The sequence below is a fragment of the Xiphias gladius genome, chromosome 8, assembly GCF_016859285.1.
Source record: "Xiphias gladius isolate SHS-SW01 ecotype Sanya breed wild chromosome 8, ASM1685928v1, whole genome shotgun sequence".
NCBI classification, from domain to species: Eukaryota; Metazoa; Chordata; class Actinopteri; order Istiophoriformes; family Xiphiidae; genus Xiphias; species Xiphias gladius.
The window spans coordinates 13,999,131-14,022,493 of NC_053407.1; the positions used below are offsets into that span (position 1 = coordinate 13,999,131).

At 42.0% G+C, this 23,363-nt stretch overlaps 2 protein-coding genes across 8 annotated transcripts in view; one reads left to right on the forward strand and one right to left on the reverse strand.

Moving 5' to 3' along the window:
- The window catches only part of LOC120792986 (membrane-associated guanylate kinase, WW and PDZ domain-containing protein 2-like), a 69,187-nt gene extending 52,567 nt beyond the window's left edge, over positions 1-16,620 (forward strand). For 4 of the 7 annotated variants that reach the window (XM_040132468.1, XM_040132469.1, XM_040132470.1 and 1 more), the window contains exons 12-22: positions 3,659-3,690; positions 5,104-5,296; positions 5,420-5,511; positions 5,967-6,159; positions 7,818-8,057; positions 9,124-9,309; positions 9,779-10,094; positions 10,832-11,051; positions 11,238-11,381; positions 11,992-12,130; positions 13,224-16,620. In XM_040132468.1, coding sequence (XP_039988402.1) covers positions 3,659-3,690; positions 5,104-5,296; positions 5,420-5,511; positions 5,967-6,159; positions 7,818-8,057; positions 9,124-9,309; positions 9,779-10,094; positions 10,832-11,051; positions 11,238-11,381; positions 11,992-12,130; positions 13,224-13,918 — 2,450 coding nt within the window. In that variant the 3' untranslated portion in view covers positions 13,919-16,620. The remainder of the gene's footprint in view (positions 1-3,658; positions 3,691-5,103; positions 5,297-5,419; positions 5,512-5,966; positions 6,160-7,817; positions 8,058-9,123; positions 9,310-9,778; positions 10,095-10,831; positions 11,052-11,237; positions 11,382-11,991; positions 12,131-13,223) is intronic. The other 3 variants (XM_040132464.1, XM_040132466.1, XM_040132465.1) reach the window with 3 other exon arrangements.
- A 45-nt stretch (positions 16,621-16,665) lies between these two features.
- On the reverse strand, positions 16,666-22,312 carry LOC120792987 (endoplasmic reticulum-Golgi intermediate compartment protein 2-like). Its single transcript, XM_040132472.1, has 13 exons — positions 21,778-22,312; positions 21,583-21,691; positions 21,061-21,107; positions 20,869-20,936; positions 20,733-20,773; positions 19,942-20,043; positions 19,735-19,827; positions 19,505-19,560; positions 19,236-19,334; positions 19,043-19,140; positions 18,787-18,949; positions 17,710-17,789; positions 16,666-17,587 (listed from the first exon to the last, which is right to left on the reverse strand). The coding sequence occupies exons 1-13, from the start codon at positions 21,881-21,883 to the stop codon at positions 17,519-17,521; spliced, it is 1,131 nt and encodes a 376-aa protein (XP_039988406.1). The 5' UTR covers positions 21,884-22,312; the 3' UTR covers positions 16,666-17,518.
- Between the last annotated feature and the right edge of the window lie 1,051 nt (positions 22,313-23,363).

Sequence of the window (23,363 nt, forward strand, 5' to 3'; positions counted from 1 at the left end):
CCATACCTGTCACATCTTGAATCCCTGTAACAAGCGCTGCTCTGTAATCAGCTGCCACACACCACCTTTAATTTTCTACACACGTTCAGCATTTTACCTTTCCTCTTGAAGTGAAAGAAGGAGGCGACCACATGCCCTCAGACTGACAAAATAAATCAAAGTGGAGTTATTAGGTAGCAAAAAAGGGGAATGAGAGATATTTCATAGTGGGGAAATTTGAAGTGCAGAGTTCTTGTAATATGCCAGAACAACATGGATTGTGGCCATTTTCCCTCTTCTCCTACTTCCTGTAAGATTGGCCACCTGCGAGGAAATTAAATTGCACAGTGAAAGCCTTATTTGTTTGAGAAGTGCTCTTGCGCTCAATCTCTTAAACGTGTTCTGGTCACAGGGTCCAAATTTGACTTGATAATTACCTGGGTCTGCCTATACTGAGCCCATGGCCATCTGACAAACACACACACTCTCAACCCCGCAATGATTTAGTGTACAGGACCGCCTAAATGAAAGTCAAAGGAGTGAAAAAACGCCTATCCTTTGGCCCTTTAAAGAGACAAAGTTCACAAGTTCCCTGTTTCATTTTGTTGTGCCAACCAGCAGCTTTGCAGTATACATTTCCATGCTCATTTTGTCATTAAGTCTAGTTTTTCTGGAGATAAACAATAAAGAATAACAGAACAATAAAGACAAATTATAGATATACTCTCTGTTGCATCACTCCTTTTTCACAGGTTTTATTTAATTACGGATGAAGGCAGTCAGTCTCATATGCATCTCAGGTTTAGTTAATTGAAGTGTGAAAGGAATTATTATTGCAGACCTGAAAAGCAATCAAAGACATTAGCTCTTAGTGATCCCGATACATCAGACTTACTAATGCAAGTGCTGATTTTATGCCCGTCCTGTTGTCTCAAGCCTACACTACATTATTGACAATCATTGGAGATGTATTGACAAACCGTCACCGGGTCCAAGTGAATAGATTGTGTTTTGTATGTTGCTCAGTGAATTGTTCTCAGTCACTTGATCACTTTAAGCTAATAAATTCTTCTGATTTTGTGATGAGCAAAAATAACTCAAGTGTTTGCAGCGGGAAAAAATAGTTTTTGTTTGTTTGTTTTTGTGTGTGTGTGTGTGTGTGTGTGTGTGTGTGTGTGTGACTGCAAGTCAGCATGCATGAATGTGTATATGAGCAGCTGAGATGAAATGTAGTGGGACTGAGCAACAGAGCATCTAATGACCATGCAGAGCCAGCATCTGCCACCTGGTGGTTAACCTTTGCAAAGACAGACATTCACATTACCCTGTCAGATACGCCATTTAAAAAGGATGCTGAAATTCAATACACAAATGAGATTGCCCTACACACATTAATGAATCATCACATTTACATACACACATCTGTATTCAAATTATCACACACAAACACAGCTTGCAGTGGATATCCCTCTAAATGCTGAGCTGAATGTGACAAATTACCTCCCTTCCCCCAAAGATGCCATCTCCTTCACACTCACTAGTTCCTACAACTCAAGACAACGACCCCAAAGGGAGTATCAGCCTGACACACCAGGAACCTCTCTGGCTCTCTCTGTGTCGCTCTCTGTCTCTGAAGGGTGAAAAAAAGGACAAGGTCCTTTACAGTGACTCAGATGTGCAAAATGTCAGGAGTGTTTAAGCATGTTTGTGTTTGCAGACGAAGGACTTGTTTGCAGAGCACAAAAATCCTACATCTAGTGGAATTCAGTTTGCGCACATGATTCCAAATGTGTGACTGAGAGCATCGGTGCTTTGTGTATCACAGGCAGGGTGTTAGACTTCTGGATATGTGACTGTGTGTGACTGTGTGTGTGTTTGTCTCTGTGTCTGACTGCTCCGCTGTAGCGTGGGCACTCTGCCAGAGTTCCACTGAGCTCTGGTCATGTTCAGAGCTCCCTCCTGACATCCCAGTTTGAAGCGAAGCCAACCAAAGACTAGAGACATTTTGTGGAACCAATGAGGATCTAGATCATGGCTGTGAAGAAAAGGGTGTCAGGCTGCATAAGCCAATCAGGCTGATATGAAGGCCATCCAGAACTCAGCAGGCTAGTCTGTGAGGCCGGCCTGCCAGACTGCCTGACCACTGACTCGTGAGAGAAGCCACGTGAAGCCTCCCTACCAGTCATTCATGTGTAATTCATCAGCATGCATTTGAGTGCGCCACACATCCGGAACATATGCAGATGAACTGTATTAGCATTTAAATTAAGCTTAAATGCATCTGTGAGGATGACGCTCCTTTTTAATATGAGTGGACAATTGCCTTGTAGCTCGTATTCATTTCCTTCAGTGGGTCATTAAGGAAAGTTTCATGAGAATGAGTTATTAGAATTCCTTAAAGGCATCCCTTAAGGCCCGTACTCCCTGCAGAGTATGGTTATTAGTCCCAACCTCCCACAGAAAACCTCCCTCTGTTGCTGCCACCGTGCTAAATCATTTCAGCACCACGGACAGCTCTCCTCAAACCTCCGTTCATGTTTATGGCATTCATGGACTGGGGGGGGTTGTTTCTCATTGTTCCTAATCTTGTGTCCTCCATCCATCCTCACAGATGCGGCATGGATGGAGGAAATTTTGTTAAAAAAATGGAAAAGATTTCCACATAGGAAAAAACGCTTTAATCGAGCAAATGGAGGAGGGCTGCAGGTGAAACACGGAATGATAAAAGCTAAGCGTAAAGAATGGCAGAAATAAATTTCAGTTTTTATTTTTGTCTTCACATGGACTGGCGGTGAGCTATTTTATTTCCTCTTCCTCAAATCTCCCCTTGCTCTGTGATTTTCTTAGAAAGTTCTGCCATTCTACTCTGTTGCGAATGGCTCTGGCCTTCATCTCACACATCCAAAAAGCAGGCAGATGTAGCTGGAAAGTAATTCCATGGGTTTATTCCGTCTAGTGCTCCCTGACATTTTTTCAGGAAATCTCATAAACTGAATAAATATTAAATACATCAGGATTCTCTAACAGATATTTTACAAGTGCCCAAGTTTGTTAAAGGATTGATCAGTTGCAGGAATCTAATGTGCTTGATGAGTGTGTTTATGTGTTTGTATGCACATGTGTAAAGATTGACTGAATGTTGCCCGTTGCAGCCATTGCATGTTTTTCCCTCATGTCTAACTGTATGTATTCAGGTCTCAGCAGCATAAATGATGCGTATGTCTTTGATTTAGTGGAGTCATAGGGGAGCTGTGTTGACGAGATGGTTGTTGTGATGTAGAGTGCTCCCTGCTTCCTACATGCTGCTAAAATATGACTTACAGAGAAAACTGTGTGTGTTTGGGGGAGGGGGGCTATGTTTTTGCCTACAGCTAATGATGTAATTATGTTGAAAACAAACGCAACAACCAAACCCGTTTAGGAAGAGTTACACAAACAAGTCAAAACAGAGGAATATGAAATAGGCAAACTGAGAAATTTTTCACACATTAAGGGAAGACGATTGTAACACTCAAATCCAATATCTCATTAGTAAAAGCCTTTGCACATAATGCAGATTCTATTATAGGTTTTTTTGTTTGTATAATTGTTTTTTTCTATATTTTTTGGTTTGATAAGGGTCTGACAGATTGTCCATGCCTGCTCAGTGTCAGCTGTGTTTTCTCTCTTTCTTCCTCAGGCCACATCTCTCCATGGAAGGCCTCCAAACAGGTACAATGATTAAACCAAATGTGTTTCTGCTCGTGTGTGTATGGCTGTGTGAGACAGAAGCGGAAGCAGAGAGAAAATGTGCGTCTGTGAACCAGATTTGTTTGCTGAAGCAGAGAGGTAAGATAGCAGCGTAAAGGTTCAGTGTTTGTCACCGAGGCTGTGTTGGCTCAGAGCTGTTTGGCTTTTACTTTATTGTGAAATGAACCAGGCTGTCCTGACCCGCTTATTGGCTTGATCACATCGGGTCTTGCACCTCGCCAGCTGTTTGAAAACTCTTCCGATTTTTAGATTAACTGCACCTGTTACTGCTTGTAGAATCAGCATCAGCTCATTCATGATATTAGTATATTCAGACATGATGAATCTTATTTAAGTTTATATTGTAAATACTGATTTGAATTCATTATCATATCTGCCACAAATAGCTGTTTTTCTTTATTCCATAAATCACAACATTTAAGCTACAACTCACACACGTGACATGATCCCCACAGCAGCTTTATACTGAGTGAAAAGCCTCTCTTCAGTTCATTAAATCGCTGCAGCACCTGAAGGCAGCAGGACACGTGTTGATAAATCTGCGGCCTCGGATTTGAGAACTGCCGCGTCGGAGCGCAGTGCCATTACACACAGCTGTCCACTGTGTTAACCGTAATTAAATCACATGCAAATGATGCCAGGCTGCTACAAAGTAACCCACATGCAATACTACACACATCAGACTGGTTCATTATAACTGTATGCTGTTGTTGAAGTGGGAAATGTCAGATCACGGTGGCATTTGCCTCCTTCCCAACTTTCTTTCTAGCAAATGTAGAATTTAATGTTTTGTTCTTGAAATGCAAAACAGTGCAAATGCTGTTGTGTCATATTTTAAGGTATGATGTGATGATTTATGACGTGACACAGAGTAGAAATAAAACTGAAATAGTGTTGGATTTGATGTGGTCATATAAACAGCCTCATCAACATTTTTTATGATTTATTTCCATCAATTTAAATAAAAACCCACACCATCTGCCTCTGGCTGCAGATTTGAGCTCCTATCTGTTCTGGTCATGCCACTCTGCAGCATCCATACAACAACATAACTTCCTGGAGAAGCCTCTCTCTGTTTGTTGAGCTGTTGTCGTCATGCGTCACTGTGATTGGTTCAGCTGTTTCAGAGCAATGAGACCAGTGATTTGACTGATTAAGAGTGGATTTTTTAATCACCGTGCCCTCTGATTTATGCACCAAATCAGCCAGGCCTTTTGCACTCTTGGCTGTTGCACCTACATGAACCAAAATAGCAGGTGCGCTTGGAGACGCTCACACAGTCCGTGCGACCAAGACTTTACGCTTCTCATTACACGGTTAAAATAGGGGCCCGTATCTTCAATTGAACATCTGTTGTTGCTGTTTTCCTTGTAGTTGACTGACCAGTGGGACCCACATGGCAGCCCACAGGCAAACATGTCTGGCCCAGTCTTGCCGCCTGGCACACCCTTCCCAAACCAGCCACAGCACCGCACTTCTGTTCCTGACTCAACTGAAGGCTTTGACCTTAACAAGCCTGACCCTTACGACCTTTACGAGAAGTCGAGGGCTATCTACGAGAGCCGACGTGAGTACAGAACTTGTAGTTCATGGTAGAGCATTATGTTGCTTTAAACACATAAACACATAATGTGGTGATCTGAAATAAAAAAAAAAGAGTCAGTCTTTATTGTATGCATGTGTATGGCAGGTCCAGAGTACGAAGAGGTGGAGGTGCACCTGCTGAGGGAGAAGACCGGTTTCGGCTTCCGCATCCTGGGGGGAGACGAGGCCGTGCAGGCTGTGAGTCCGGACGCCCGTGACAAGGCTCGTATGGGACGGGCTGGACCACACACATTTTTAACCTCATACACACTCACTTCGTCTGACCTGCACTTAAACTCATCTCACAATCTTCATCCAGTTACAGTGCATACAACTGACCAACATACCATCCACACACACACACACACACACACACAAGCACACTTTGACTTTCTCACACTGTCCTGACCCACTAACTGCTCAGTACCTCCCATACTGAAGTAACGCCTTGCTAACTTGTGCAAGTGTTCAACAGCATGCAAACTGTGATACAGAGAGAATGTGGCAGCACAATATTTGGAAGGTGAAAAAAATGCTACTATCAACCAAAACTAGTTTTCAAGCTAAATAAAGGAATTGTGTGATTCCACTGTGTCCCTGTCTCATCCCCTTCACCTTCATCTCTGCTGCTAATATTGATTGTCTTTGAACAGATTGTTATTGGCGCTATAATAGAGAACACTCCCGCTGAGCGTGATGGGCGGCTTCGACCCGGGGATGAGCTCATTTCTGTGGATAAAAACGTGGTTGCCGGGAAACCGCACAAATACGTAATAGACCTGATGCATGCGGCCGCTCGCAACGGTCAAGTCAGCTTGACTGTGAGAAGGAGAGTGCAAATGCCTGGTGAGGACATGTTTTTTTTGTGGGGGGTTGTTTTTGTTTTGTTTTTTTCACACTTTAACAAGACTGTAGAACATGCTACACATTTCACTGGCATCAAATTAAAAAAGACTACTTGCACAGGACTCACATGATTGCAATCTGTGTGTGGGATCAGTGTGTACTTCTCACCCACACTTTTTTTGCGGTAGTAGATCATTCCGAGACCGGAAGTATTTGGACAGTTACACATTTTTTTTGTTCTTCAGGTACTGTGCTTCAGCACATTCAATTCAAAATAAAATAATGGATACTACATTAAAGTGCCAGGTCTCAGCTTTGATTTGAGTAGGTTTACATCAATATGGAAAGAACTGTATGTGAGATATAGCCCTTTAAACAAATGGTGCCAAAATTTTAGGGGTTCAAAAGTAATTGGACACTTTGCTAAACACTAAATGTTTCATTGGCAGCTCTGCGTCGTTTCAACGTTAGTTCATGCAGAGAAAAAGCTCACACATGGCTCAGAGTTGACTTAGAGTTGAGAGTTGACATTTGGACTGAGGTGGAACTGTCTGTCAAGAGTAAAGAGATGACAATGCAAGTAAATAAAATAATAATGAGACCCATGGCAAAAACAACCCCAGAGCTTTTCGGGGTGAAGAGGTGGAATATCCGCGACTGGCTGAGTCAGTCTCCTGATCTCAATCGACTTGACTTGCTGAAGACCAGACTAAAGGCAGAAAGACCCACAGCAAGCAAGAGCTGAAGGTGGTAAATAGTAACTGGACTGAACGTAAATAGCGCTTTCTAGTCTTATTGACCACTTAAAGTGCTTTACACTACTGCCACATTCACCCATTCACACACATTCATACACCGCATTCACAGACAAACTCAAACATAATGATATTTGGGGTTCAGTATGTTGCCCAGGGACACTCCAACATGCAGACTGGAGGAGCTAGGGATCGAAACCACCTTCCGATTAGTGAATGATCTGCTCTACCTTCTGAACCTCAGCCGCCTGACTCAACTGAATCTCCGGAAGAGCTGATGTCTGTGGGTCAAAGACTTCAGGCAGTCATTGAGTGCAAAGGTTTTTTCACAAAGTATTAAATATGATCATTTTGTTTGACTTTATTTGTATCTGTTCAACTACTTTTGAACCCCTAAACTTTGGAGACTAAGTGTTTAAAGGGCTATATCTCCAACTCATTTCTTTCTACATTGAATCTACTCAAATTAAAGCAGAGATTTGGCACTTTAATGTAGTATCCATTCAACTTGAATGTGCTGAAGCTCAACTTGGAGAACAAAAAAAATGTGTAATTGTCAAATTGCTTCGGGACTTGACTGTATATCTATCCTTTGTTCACTGTTAGCACTGCAGCTGGCTCTTTGGTGTGTTTCTTTCTAAATGCAGTACAACCACAAGGGCATGTGGTTACACAAGAGTCACACCTGTCAAATGACAAACAGACTAAGTCTAAGTTTGACCTTGAGAGAGAATCCATGCTGGAAGAAGAGAAGTGTGCTGTTGCATGCAGAGCTGAAAAGCTGCTTTCATTTTAGACCAAGCTTTTAAATAAATGGCCTCTAAAGCAAACTGGCCGTGTTTTACAGTAGTAGAGCTGCTGCTTTGACTCATCTTATCTCCTCTCTTGCTTCCTTTCCTCCAGGTGAACCGTGTCCCGTGAACGGCCGCAGCCCTGGCTCAGTGTCGACACAACACAGCTCTCCACGCAGCGACGCAGCCTCAGCTTCAGGCCCTCCGTCGGTCGCAGTCCCTGCTGCCACCTCTCCTCCAGAGGGATCCGCCCTGCAAACCAGTGATGTGGTTATTCACCGCAAGGAGAATGAGGGCTTCGGCTTCGTCATCATCAGCTCCCTGAACAGACCGGAGAATGCCACCGTCATCAGTGAGTTGTTTCTGTCTGGAGCCTTAAAGGTTGTTGCTGAACACAAATGGTTATTTATAAATCCTGATGACCAAAGAACCTAATTGTGGTGATTGTCCTAGAGTGATTGTTTATGGGTTTTTGGTAGTGTTTCATTTTCAGGTGCTACATGGTATCTGTGGCCCTTGGGAATATGTGAAACAAAATGTAAAAATGTACAATTTTAGTGTTTTAAATATATTTAAACCATGTTAAATGCATTTATAATAGCAGATTTTTTACCACACAAGTTGTCTTGTCACTGCATGTTGACTCAAGAAAGAGGGTCAGAAGTATAATATCTATTGTATCTGCTTTACTAATGACCAGTGGGCTTCATGTCCCTTACCAATTAATTTACTTGAGTAGGGTTTCTTATCCCATCCAATAGTTTCAGAACTTTCATTAGCTGGGATCAAATTTAAGTTGACTTTTTTTTAAAGATTATTATATTTATTTATTTATATATTTTTTGCTCCCAAACTGGTCTTAATTTCATGCCAAGGTCGTATTAAAAGAGTCTTTAAAAATCTTAATTGCGGCTTCATTAAATTTGGTGACACTAAAGAGAGCTGATATCTTTTAACAGATTGTTGATTGATTCTTTAGTCAGTTTGGACATAATGCACACTGAAGATATTAATATAGCCTTCACAAATGCCAATGCAGTCACAGGAAACATCTATTGCACTCAAAAAATACTGATATAAATTTCTTTCACCGCTTGGTGCGTCAAGAAATGTTTTACATTGAAGTGAAATTTTTCTTTTTGCTGCATTTATTCACGTTAAAAAATGTCAACATTTTTTAAAGGTTTGAAAAATGTATTTCTGTGCAGTGACAGTGCTTCGTAAGGCATTATAAATATTTATAACTGTGATTTTGAAAAGTGGCTGCACTGTCCCACAGTAATGACTGGTGAGGCTCATACTGTAATACATTTCAAAATGTAATTCCCTCCACTTTAAAATGGACTTTTATCAGTGCTGTTTTGACATCTTTCTTCAAAATTCGTGTTGACAACCACCTTGTTATTGCCTGTTTCCAGCTGTGCCACATAAAATAGGACGCATCATTGAGGGCAGCCCTGCAGACCGATGTGGGAAGCTGAAGGTGGGCGACCGGATCCTGGCTGTGAACGGACAGTCCATCATCAGCATGCCACACGCAGACATTGTCAAGCTCATTAAGGATGCTGGGCTAACAGTCACACTGCACATCATACCAGAGGAGGGTAAGTGTTTGTGTGTGAAATGGAATCAAATTTTTCAATGTGAATTTTGTGATGCAGCTTGCAGTTTTCTCTTCTTATTTGATGAGACAATTCCCTGAAGTCAGTTTTCTTCATCTAATATGAATATATTTTATTTTACTTGGCTAATGTGAAGGTTACACACAAAATGCATTATACGAAGTATTCTGAAGTAAAAAAGTCAAAGCAATTCTAAATAAACCAAAAAATTATGATGACACTTTCAGGCAGAACCAGATTTTTTACACCCTTCTCTGATGACATTGAGACACTTTAGAGTCCTCTAATTGTTGTTTTATTTTCTCAAATACATTTCAGAAAATTCTACAACAGTACTGCAGTCTTGTGCGTCCGGAGCATGTTTTCTTTTCAGTTTGTTCTGAATCTCTCTCTCCAGAGTTGGACACTTTCCACCCGGGTGAGCTTTTGTCTCACCTTCTGTCCCTCACAGGTTCCCATTCTGGGCCCAGCTCAGAGAAGCAGAGCCCCATGACCCAGAAACACAGCCCACAGACCCAGCCCAGCCCTGTAGCCCAGCCAAGCCAAGGAGGCATCCAGCCCAGCCAGACAGCTCCTCAGCCAGGCCAGACGGCCACTCAGCCAGGTCAGGCACCTGTCCAGCCCGGCCAGACACCAGCTCAGACAAGCCAAACAGTGACCGGCCCTCCTGCACCAGCAGCCTCTCAGCCTGCAGCAGCTGGAACCCAGCATAGCCCGGTCACCCAGCCCTCTGGCCTCCCTCCACAGCTCTACCTCCACGACGGCAGGTAAGAGATGTGCTAAGTTTGGACTCAGCACGAGCGTTTTTGAGATTCCCTATACGGAGTGTGTCATGGTGACTGGAAGAAGGAGCAGGAGTTTTCAGAGGCGACAGATATCAAACTGTATATATAGATGAAAGTGTGCCACCCTCTCCTTGCATGCTAGTACGTTCAGGAGAAAACCTGTGACTGTAGACAACTTTCGTCCAACTCAGACTCTCAGTCTCAGGCTGGTTTCTACTTTGTTGCGTAACACCACTTAGCTCTTACAGCGTCAGTGAATAATTTACTTTAAGGTATCTCTTCTATAATGCAGGAACCCAGCGATCAGGCCCTGTTCCCTGTCAAAGCTATGAAAGTGTGAGTGCGTGCATGGATGAGTATGTGTGCCTGTGAGTCTCAGATCAAGACACTGAGAGAAGCACTCCCGGAGCTCTGGATTTGTGCCCATTTTACAAGTGGGAACTTGAAAAAAGTTTGAAAACAGAGAGTGATATTTCCATCCTTTTTCTGGTGAGCCTCCTTGGATGCACACACGCAGTGATCCTTATACTCTTGTCCTTCACATGGCAAGCTAAGGTCAAATGTTACTGTATACATACAGTACATATCTCTACAAGATATCTTGGAGACGTGAGGTCGTGTTCAATAGGACAGTTCCTTCCGTTATGCTTCTTCAAAACGACGCTGTCTCCATCATAGCACAACCCTCTGCTCTTTTTTCTGTTTGTTTATCCTGACAGGTCAGAGGTAAAAGCCAGACAGGACGTCAAACCTGACTTCCGCCATCCTCCCTTCACTGATTACAGGCAACCTCCAGTAGACTACCGTCATCCACCAGTTACTGATTATCGACAGCCTCCAACGCTGGACTACCGACACCCGCCTGGTCTGCTGGATTTCAGACAGCATCCTACAGCTGCACAGTTCCCCCTGGGGATCCCTGCTGACTTCAGACCACAGGTACAGCTACACCAAGAATGGTCTGCCTATGCTGACGCTGTTTTGAGCATCAGGTCTACATATTTATTTGTATGCACTTAAGCCACCACACTGTGGAGAGGATATTTGTAATCTTTGTTTTCAGCATGGTCATATACAGTTAATTGCTGTAGGTTTGTTGCAATTAACATACATTTTGTTCTGCAGGACTTTGATTACTTCACAGTGGAGCTGGAGAAAAGTGCAAAAGGTTTTGGCTTCAGTATCCGCGGGGGCAGAGAGTACAAGATGGACCTATTTGTCTTGCGCCTCGCTGAGGATGGTCCTGCCATACGTAATGGAAGGATGAGGGTGAGATGACATGGAAGAGATTATTAAAAACTATGAAGTTAAAAAGTTATTCGGGAGATGATACGAATAACTGTCCGTGAACAACACCTTTTTCTTTGAAGAAATGTAGAAAGAGTAATTAATCCAGTCACAAACATGCAATGAGAATGAGAAAAATGCCAGTTTGTCTATCTTGATGTCCAACAAAAATAATATCACATAACATGCTTGTGTGTGTGATAGATCACTGGATTTAAAGATGGTGTAAAAATTTAACACAGCATGAATATTTGCTTTTCAAAAATAAAGACAGCACTTCTGCTGTTGTTCTGCTGTGCTTATTATATTTCACTTTTTCCTTTTGTTAATTAAATTATTTCTTTTACTGTCTGTCCCATCTTCTTCATGGGGCAGGTATAGCTCACAGGTTAGGAAAGGGGGAAAGTGAGTAAGTGCATGTGAACTCTGTGACCCTCAGCAACTCCTGTTGAAGTACATCTGAACATGGCACTAAGTGGTGCTTATTCCTACGTTGCTCCGGTGGACACAGTGGTTGTGTAGAAAAGTCCACTTTCCACGGATAAACACAGTTTGATAGAAATCGACCCTGTCCTCTGTGTGTCCCCTCCAGGTGGGGGATCAGATCATAGAAATTAACGGGGACAGCACTCGGGATATGACTCACGCCCGTGCCATTGAACTCATTAAGGCAGGAGGCAGGCGGGTCAGGCTGCTGCTAAAGAGAGGCACAGGACAGGTGCCAGAATATGGTGGGTTTCCCTGACACAAACTGATGTCTCTAAATGTCCAGCCCGTTCTTCTCTGTCTCTCTCATCTGTCTCTCACCTGATCTTTCTCACTTTCATACTAGAGATTCATTGTTTGAGGTTCAACATTACTGTTTTTTAACCAGAATGGCTTTTTCCTGCAAATGCTATATGTTTTACTCGAGAACATATTAACATGCATTTTTATCTTTTTGCATTTTACTCCTCTCTATTCTTCTAATCTGTCGTCTGAATTTAAACTTGCCTTTATGTGAAAAACTTTTTTGAACAGTAGAATTATAACCTGCTCTCCGGCCTTCGTGTGTTGTCACCCCTCTGCTTTAAGTCTAATGATTGGTATAGGCTTTTACTTGCCTTCCCTCAGGAATGGTACCTTCCAACCTCTCCATGTGCATGAAAGGTGACACACTAAGCTCCCCCTATTTCTTCCTAATGGGCCACTCTAAAGACACGGTTTGTGAAAAACTGCACGATTCTCTCTCCGTACTGATTAATCTGTGTGCTCTGTAGATGTGCTCTAGGCATGCATTCGTGTGTGCATGCTCATGAGTTTATGCATGGGACAGCAGCCATATGTGTATCTCAGTGCGTGTGTGTATGTGCGCGCAGGTGCTTACGTGTGTTGTAGTGAAAGAGCAATGTGGTTTTGAAGTGATTCTTCAGATGAAATTGTTTCATCCTGAAGAGGGCTTTGAAGTGGACCGTGTGAAATACGTCTGCTCAGGATCAGTCTCTCACATAACTACACATATCTCAATTGTTTTCAGGCACTGAGTAAATCCCGTCGCACATGTCTGCGTCTGTACGGGTTGTGTAGTGTAGACTTTAGGTGTAACATACCAGCAAAGAGGCCTACATGGTCAAGTGTTTGCTGCTCTCACAATTCATTTGCATGTAAGTTTGCCTGACATTATATCAGGATGTGGTGTGTCACTGTGTTATTGTGTACATCTTTCTTTCTCTCTCAGCTTTTTCCTCTCCTCTTTCTTTTCCTCTTTGTATGCATGTGCATGCTGGTTGTGCCACTCATTTTTCATCTCAGTCCACCTGAGTGCTTTTTTTTCCTCCCCAACAGACTGTCCCGGCCCCTGGGATCCCCTTTCTACAGCCCACTCTGCCCTGCAGGAAGTGACCCTCGGACCCCACCCAAATCCATTGCTCTCATCCCATCCAGCCTCAGCCCCAGACTCCCCTCATCAGTTCCCTCTAGAGGCCACAGTGTGCATGGCAGACAAACCTCCCCAGCTGACAGACCACAGCTCCATTAGAGGGGCTACAGGTGGCAGGTCCACCCAGCAGAAGTGTGTCATCAGGGGGCAGGGAACCCCTCAGGGGTCTGGAGAAGTGGACTGTGGACCAGGCGACAGACAGCATCGGATTTTGCCTCCCAAAGCTGTCCTGGGGAGGTCCGTTGAAAGACGAGAGAGGCAGAGGGAGGCTTGCTCCCCCTGCTGTGAGAGAAAGGGCCTGCACACACAGGCGATGAGCACTGTCTGGCCCTGGGACACATATGTGAATGTGAATTCAAATGTAGCCTCTCTGGCCAGTGGAGATGGACATGTCAGCCTCCAGGAGAGGCTGGTGTCCAGAGGTCTGTTCTCCAAAGAAGATGAGAGGGCCAGCGGCCACAGTGGGCTCTGCTGCCCCTCTAAAACTGTGGAAGATCCTCCTGCGAGGAGCGCAGCTGCCTCCCCTGGGCCCTGGAATGTCCCGGGGTCTGATAAACTGCCTGGCACCCTGAGGTCCTGGACCTCCACAGTAAGCAGGTAGAATGGATCTAGCTGGTTTGGACTGGATCGCACTGTCTGGCTCCTCTTTCAGTTCACCATCAGATGTTTGAGAAAAATTTCCCTTGCTCTTTCTTTCTGTCCTGTTTTCTTCTCCATCTACTTGTGAAATCATGTTTTGTTTCATTCGTTCTCATGAGATGATTATTACACCCACCACCTTAAAAAACAGAAGAACTTTAACGGCTATTGTAACATACACTATAAAACCTGATGGAGACTACTCAGTATGAAAGCATTTTGGACCCTCAGATGCGACAGTTGATGTTCCGATCACAGATGGAGCAACGATGTCTGACTCTGAGTGGAGATGTGCTTTTGAAACATAGTTTTCTGACCCTGTCTGGCTCAGATTGATTAGTGCAACATAACTTCAGATGGAACAAGGTTCCTCACAAGAGAGAGACATATGTACATCCAAGAGGTTTACTTTTGCTCCATTTTCTCTGTGCAGTGGGAAGAATGAGACCACAAATCTGTCAGATGGAGGAAGTGACACTGAAACTCCTGGAGGACATGGCACTGACCCAAGTGACAGCCTGGTTAACCCGACATATGTTAAGCTCTCACACGCCTACCGATATATCATATACTGTAAATGTAAAGATGTGAAAAATATGTACATTTGGTAAACTCAAAAACATAACTGTTGGTGTTTTTTGAGGCCGTGTTGTAGTTAGAAACATTGTAAAGAAAAGAGAAAACAAACACCAGGACAGTATTTTAGGATCACTATTTCCATGGCCTCGTCTAGAACTACATATCAAAGACTGCGACCAAACCCAGACTTCTGAGGGATGCAGTGGTTGTGTGCATGGATATAAACCACCATGTCATTAAACAGGGACTCACATGTCAATAGGAGGTAAATTATGGAGAGGATATCCTCTGTGGAGCTGACCAGTTGGTACTCATGTGAGACAGAGACAATGTTTTTCTTCATCAAATTGAACTTTTGAGTGGCTGACAACAGTTGGCTTAGTAAGAACTCATACTGTTCTGTCAACCATGTAGTCAATGTGCAGAATTATAAGCTGTGCTGTATTCATTTGATGCTCAACAGAAAAATTATGTCCAGTCTATAATTCCCATTTCTATGCCTTTTACTGTGCTAAGTGTACCACATCACTGTGGGAGAGGGGCATCGGTGTGAGGAAGAGGAGGCCGATGGTTATGAGGTGGGGCGGAGTGCCTTACTCAAACTAATGCAGAGCTGTTGCCGTTGTGGTTCGTTTTAGGAGCTGAATGCAAAACAGGTGTCGGTAACCGTGCACACAAATCAGCAAACTGTTGAGTTGTGGAGCCTGTTTTCTTCGGACTTAACACCAAACAGTATATACAGTTATCTTGATGCACTCTCAGCTGTATAGCTTATCAATGTCAACAACTGCCCATGTCCCCTAGTGTTGAAGAGGTCATAAAATGTAGCCTGTAGCATTAGATCCTCTTCTTAGAGAGTCACTTGGGAGAGTCGAGCCGTGAACCTTTATCCAGACAGGGTTATTATCTAAGTGGACCATGGTTTCTGTTGTGTCAGATGACTTTCATTTCAGCTTTATTTGTCTTTTCCACATGTTTGCAGGCAGTGACGGTGACAGATGATCTTTGAAACATAAACGCATTAAAACATCTATTCGATCACCAAGTTTGGTCACTGGCAGAGTCGAGGCATGCTGCTAATAAACGGAGACACCACAGAGGAAGTCACTATCCTTCTTCATTTATCCACTTTGATATCATCCATTTCTCTGAACAAGATGTTTGCTCACATTAAAATTAAACCACCAGAGCTTCTGAGTACTGGAATACCATAAGTTTAAAAAAAAAAAAAAAAAAAAAAAAAAAATCACAATGCAATGTGACAATGGGACTGAATGAATGCAGCATGATGGCAGATCCAAGCTGTACTTTGTACCAAACTGCTCTCAGCGAGACAATGCACCTGCAGACTGGGATAGTAAGACCTTGTGCATAAAGCATCAGCAGAACTGAATTTGACCTGCAGTGGTTTCTGGGTAAAACATATGGTCTGGATGTTTCTGAGCCTCATGGTTCATGTGATAAACTGATTAACATGTTAGTGAGGAGCATGAGAACATGCCATTAGGCTGTAGAAATGTGTTTACTGTACGTAGGTGAAAGAATATGTCATCTAGCCCTCTGTCTCCATCCAGGCCGTCCCCTGCCTGCTGTGAGTGATTTTGTATACAGAAACAAAAAAAAAAACGCTTTATTGGAACCTGTGAAGGAAGGCACGTTCATAAATCCCCATTGAGATCAAGTATAACTGTGTAGTGTTAATTGTGTACTATTCACCTTGTACAGCTGTATTCCTACAAATATGGTTTACTGTATCATTGATACTGTAGTTTCAAAGACGTGAACAACTATTTTTATGAAATGCGACAGTACTGATATATTACATTTTGCTAAAAAACAAAAAACTTGTTTACTGAAAGATATTCTGAAATACTGTCAAATAAACTCTTGACATGGTGTAAAATATTCTCTTCTAGAGATTGTTTTACTTATAACCACCGTGGTGAGACTAGAGCTGAAACAATTAGTCAACTAATCAACTGACAGAAAATTAATGGGCAACAAGTTTGATAATCGATCAATGGTATCCATTTTTTCGCCCAAGCAAAAGTGTTAAATATTCTCTGGTTCCATCATCTCAACTGTGAATATTTGTTTCTTTTCTATGTTTCATATAATCCTAGCTTGAATATTTTAGTGATTTGGACTGTTAGTTGGACAAAACAAGGAGCACTGAGGATGTCACCTTGGGCTCTTGAAAGTTGTGATGGGCATTTGGTGATTTTCAACAAATTTTTGGACGATTTATAGACCTAACATCAATTGACATTCTAATCATTCGTCAAATTAATTGTTAGCTGCAGCTATATGTGAGACTATACCAGAGTTTAAATATATATATATACCAGTTGAAAGTGGATTTTATTTAACAAACGCACCTCATATTTTCAACAATCACTTACACACAGGCACGCTTGAGGAACCATTTAAAATCCTTATAGTCTCTTCAGACAACTCCCCTCTCAAAAGGCCCTACACACCCACACAGGTTGTTCCTTTATTGTAGCTGACCTCTTTTCGGCTTGAAATAGAGCAGAGCTATGCTGGGAGTAACCAAACTAAATAAAAGACTCAGAAAAATGTCCCCTTTTTTTCCACAGGTTTAAACCTAACCTGTCAATCAAGTGTATACATGAAAATATGACCCAGAGAAAAGGTCCAATTAGCCAGGAACAAGTGAAAGCATCTGTGTGGGTCTATTTAACAAAGTCAGACCTACAATAATGATGGAAATCATTTCTGCCTTTCAGTCCTGGTGCAGCCTTCCAGTGAAAGTGACAGAAAATCAGTGGATGTATTGATCACAATCTTTCCCAGGTGGATAAACGGTTATGTTTGAATCCTGCACCCATCCAATAAAAATTTTAAAAAAGATAAAAATCTTTACACATTTTTAAGCAAAGCAGAGACACATTTTATAATAAAACAACTTGTAAACAGTTTTCCAGCATCTCACTGCTACAGCCGAGTTGTTGTTGTCGTCTCATTGTTGAGAGTAATTTTCTGTAGGAACTGGCGTCTCACTGTTTTCCTGCACATTCAGAGGAGCCTCCTGAGAAAGAAGAATAATGACAACACCAAAAGAGAGTTAAATTGCTTTCGTCAATGTGCAAGTAGGTTTTCATTTAAATCGAATACTCTGCCTGCAAGGTTTACAATCATGGATTTGTTTACCTTAAGATGTCTGTAGATTCCCATTTGGAAACGACAGAAAATCACATCAACCAAGAAGCCAACCATACCATGGAGCATACCTGCAAGTGAGAAAAAGAGCCAACTTTGAAATGCTGTTGCTCCGATGAGGTGAAAATAGCTTAAAAGTGTGTTGGCTGTGGCTTTTATTTTATATAATTATTATTCTATTCTTCTGCCAGTTACTCCATCACCAAATAATGATCCACTCATCACTCCCTCCAATAATCCTCAATATTTCTGTGAGAAATCCAGCAGCCAAGCTTTAAAAAGTAATTTTAAAACCATTTCTTACACTATATGACAAGATCAGATAAATGTAAAGGTTTTAAGTCCTGCTTTAACTGGTAAATGAAGTGGCCTTTCAGGCAGTTGTTTTCAGTTCATATGAGTATGAAAAGTGAATTTGTTAGACGTGTATGTATGCTGATGCTGTGGGACTGCTTTTAAAAACTCTCTCTTTTTAATGTGTTCAGGTGCGTGTAAGAAGCTCTAATGTCCAGGATTAGCGAGTTGGCAACAGCAAAGCGTTGGATTCGAGAGCTATGTCAGAAAGTCTAATCTACATAAATAATACTTTGATAAATAATAAGCAAACATGGACACTGTTAATGTGGATGGGTAGTTTTACTGCTTTAAAAGCATAGATTACTGTACGCCAGCTGACTCAGATGTTAGAGCATCCACAAATGTACCTAAGAAGACTTTCCCAAACAGTCTCTGCTTACCAATGCATTACCTTGCAACAATAGCATTACTTTCACAAAATAAATAAATAAATAAAGTTAAGTAAATGTTCACTGTGATGGAGTACTTATCTTTACCATGTTTTATGTCCCTGCAAGTTGATTTTCATACTGTAGTTTAAGTAATCAATTTAAAACACTCAATGGTTGCCCAGAAGTCAGGAAAGCAATCTAAAAATGTTGTTACACTTTGATCTAAAAGCGGTCAGCTCTTAAAAGTGCGAGCGAAAACAAAAAAACCTTCAGTGTGGTCCTTTTAAATATGCATCTGGCACTCGGTGAAAAATATTACCAGTTACAAGAGTTTATCCACCTGTGGTAGAGAAAATGCCTCCAATGATGCCACAGAGTCTGACGAGAAACTGCCAGAGGGGCATGTGCTGCTCAGTGACTTTGACCATTAGTGAGCTGATATCGTACTTCATAAAGATCCCTGAGACTCCATGGCTGCCTGCTGCGTGGTTTATCACTCGTTCCTGCCGAACAACAACAGGAATACAAACACTTTCACTGTACTGACAGACATCATACTACACACATATACAAACATTAGCAAAATTAAAACGTACCCGTTCAGTGACTGAGTATTGATGTGTGTCAGCAGAGACCTTGTAGGTATTCAGCTTGGTTGGCACGATGGTGATGAAGTACTGAAACATGTGGTTGGCTGGAGAGAAAGATCAAAAATCCGTCAGCGGAAAAAAAACCTATCAAGCATAAATTAAGACAAAAACAGATTTGTGTCTGACAGCACAGACATACACTCTTCAGAGACTTTCTCTGTGCCGTCCAGTGGGCTGATAATCCCAGGGATCGCTTCTCCAAAGGACAGGTGGTCGATCCGGTGAGAAAAGTTATAAGCTGTAGCACAATACCGAGTCAAATCAGTTATCTTCAACATTTCATACGTCACAGCAACCACAACTCTAATATACAAGTGTGAAAATCATCGCAATATGGCCAAAGTATGAGAACATACATAAAGAACATACGTGTAGAACAAGGTTTCGTTAAAAAGTTAATAAACTCACTGTCGTGGCTGACTAGAGCAGCTAGATGGGCATGGCCTCTGGGATGTGGGATGGACCTGTGGAGGGGTCAAAAGTTTCTGCTCTCTGTATCTAACTTTACAATATTTTAGAATTAAGAGCAAAACAACAGAATGACAGGACATGCTCAGGTCTAATCCTTACGTTTATCTTATGTCAGATGCGAAATGTCTCATTTTTAAGAGCATGTTTATAATCATGCGGACACATACTTGCCGACAGTAATGTGGAAATTTCCAGCCACCTTGTTGACATACAGATGTCCATGTATCCTGCAGGCACTGAGGGAAGCGGGCCTGTCCTCACTGTGCGCAACAAGTATATGGGAGGTTGAAAACTTTCCGGTTTATCACTGCAGTCATATTTTCAACCCTCTCTCAACTCCAAACAGAAAGCAGCATATTTTTTGGCTCCTGTACCTTTGAAGCTGAGCAGGAGGAGCTCCTTTTATTGCGGCCTTGAAGAGTACATCCTGAAGAGAGTGCTCCATTCTCAGCCGCTCCTGAATGTGCAGGAGAGTCCTGACAGAAAAGTTAGGAAAACAATGACTCACTTGGAATGAGACAAAACCAATTCAATGGATTAAACATTTGAAATGTAAAAATCAGTATAAATCAGTTAAAACCATTTTGTACCAATGAGTGTACTGGTTTGTATAGGTAGCAAATACCTTTTAGTGTCCTTTAGATTTACTAACAGTGCTATAACTTAACTAGAGCTGCAACAATTAATAGATTAATCGATTAGTTGATCAACTGAAAATTATCGATTAATCATTACAGTCCTTTTCAAGCAAAAATGTCAAACGCCCTCTGGCTCCAGGTTCTCAAATGTCAGGATCTGATGCTGTTCTTTATCATATACGATAATAACATCAATATTGTTGGGTTTTGGTTTGTCCATTAAAAGAAGCCATTTAAACAGATCACCTTGGTCCATGGGCAATGGTCATTTTTCACTACTTTGTAACATTTTAAGAGACTAAAAGATGAATCTATTAATCAAGACAATAATTGCCAAATTAATTGTTAATCATGAAAATAATCATTAGTTGCTACCAATGAGAAAGAGACCATAGACCATGCATTATCTGCCACTAAAAGACAACTCCTTGCTGAACATATGTAACATATTATAGTGAAAATGTCACCATATTCCTTCAGGGAGCGTTCTAGATATTATAGGTACAACAAGTTAATTGGAATCTTACATGTGCCATAATCTTTGCGGTGGTGAGAGTTCAAAGTTGACCTAAAATGTTATAAAAAATAAAAAAAAATTTAAAAAAATTGTCAGACAAGTATAAAAAAGCTGAACCTAAATTAATTATAGGAGTTCATACTCACTGGTTCATATTTTAAGCCGTCAGATGCGACCATGGTCTCTGCCAGATCCAGGACATCTGCACCTATATCTAGATTCATGCATACATACAAATTAAAAACACATAAGAATGACTTTCTCAACCAAATACGAATGAGCGCTTTTTTCTTAATAGAGCTGAGATACGGAGAAAAATCGAAATTTTTTGTACTTACACTGGCATCTCATGGCAACTGTAATGTCGATATTTATCCTGAGTTTACTGTAAATGAGCGGATGCAGAACATCAGTTGTCAGTTTATTAGGTACATCTAGCTAAAACTAATGCTGTCTAATACAACACTCCTACAATAAATCCCACCTCAATGATAGCTTTAATGCTCAGTTTTTGGTGAAACTGTGGATGTACTCTGTGGTGCTGTTGAACTGCATTGCGTTATTTTGACAGGTGTTCCTATTATTTTGCCCATCCCGTTCAAATCAATGAGGGTAGGCTAAAAAACACACACACCTCTTTGCATAATGTAATACAGTTAAGCAGCACAACCTACAGCCTCCAAAACGTTCACAAGGTTAAACCAGCGTCTCTTTGTCACAGTTTCAACAAAAACTGAACATTATAACGATCACGAAGGTGGGATTTATTGCAGGGCTGTTGTATTAGACGACATTAGTTTTAGCTAGCACAAAGCTGCGACGGAGATTTTAAGCACAATCATCACATCTTTGGCTCTCACCTGCTGAAGTCTTTGTCCACCTCATACTCATACCTCATCCATGTGTTTCTGTACACGAAGAACTCCAGGAAAGCAAGTACAGCCATGAGAGTGAAGGCTATCAGAGACACTGCAGAGAGCACCAACACGAGTCACTGTGGTCACAATCAAGTTACTCCACGAATGCTACAGCTGTGTTTGTTGCGGCGTTCGTACCTGTCCCACCGCTGGCCGTGGACTCCACGTAGCTCTCGGGAACTTTGGGGAAGGCGTCCAACTCCTTCACCAGAGTCAGAGCCTTCTTCTTGGTCAGCCTCCTCATCTTAGGAGTAGCGGCAGGGGCAGCGAGGGGCAGTACAACTTCAGGTGAACAGCCTCATAAGGCGGACCTTTTCCGACGGCTTGGGTGTTTGGGGCGACAGTTGAGCCGTGACTGACGTTCAGTTTCACGTTCGTCTTCTCCGTGCTGACGTTGACCGTGACAACTTCCGAGCTAACCCGTGAGCGTCAGCTAGGTTTCGCAGGCTAAAACGTGGCTGTGGTCACAATGAAACAAACCAACAAACAAAATAAAAACGTTATTGTACCGTCAGTTAAAGTGCTTCTTGTCAAAGCTAAATGTCAAGGGACTCCCAAACCCACAACATCCGGTGAGTGCGTTGGGGCCCAGGGTTAGCTACTGTGTCGTTTGACCCCATTGTCTGGGGGGGAAAAAAGCTGCTCCCATTCGGACTCAGCGCCCTCCTACGGTTCGTTACAAGTTGGTAACACGGTTTAAAACACGATTTAAAAACGTTTAAAATTATTTAAATATGAAAACGGGGGGTTATTGCTGCCTATTCCCGAGTCTTGGAGTCTACATTTTTCGCAGTCCTCTTCTTCTTCTTTTTGCTCTATTTTTTGAAAGCAACTTTATTTGGAGATGTCAACATATAACATAACATTAAACAGTGTTGAATTATGCAACGGTGTGTGTGTGTGTGTGTTGTTTAGCCTACCCTGGAACACCTGTCACCATAACGCAATGCAGTTCCACAGCACCACAGACTACATCCATAGTTTCAACAAAAACTGAACATTATAAGAATAACGGAGGTTGGATTTGTTGCAGGACTGTTGTATTTGACTGCATTGGTTTTAGCTAGGTGTACCTAATAAACTGACGACTGGGTGTGATCCACAACTGTGTTGTGGTATATTATCATATATGAAGAGTTTGGTAAAAGCTTTTGATCTAGCCAAGACTCGATCACCAACTGGGCAAAGCAGGTACCTGCCCAGGGCCCCAGACCCTGTATTGCATTTACTTTTAATATCCTTAGGCAATCTCTTTGTGGTAATTTGATTTTTGCACATTTAAGGATCAGCTCCTACTCAATGTTGAGGGCAAAATGAGCTGCCGGACCCGTTTCTCTCCTCATCTGTGCTTTGTGTACAGTGTTCCTCAGCTGGAATATCACAGGGCCCCATGAATGGATTATAAAATGATCGTCCTCTGGGCGTGTAGATGCCATTAAGTATAGCAGTCTTGTTCTTTTAGCATAGAGCAACCATATTGCATAGTGCCAATACTAAATACAAACTTTTTTTCTTAAAACAAACTCAGAGTGAATATTTAGACTCTTCCAGGGCTAGACTATACAGAAGAACTTTATCCGCCCTCAACTCCTTTGCCTTAGCAGTCCATACTGCCATATTCCCAAAACAAAGTTACAATTAATTATGTTACAACAAACCAGTTGCCACACAGTGAACCTGGGGCTTTTGCGTACTGGGAAACCAGTTGCCAGCATTGCCCAATT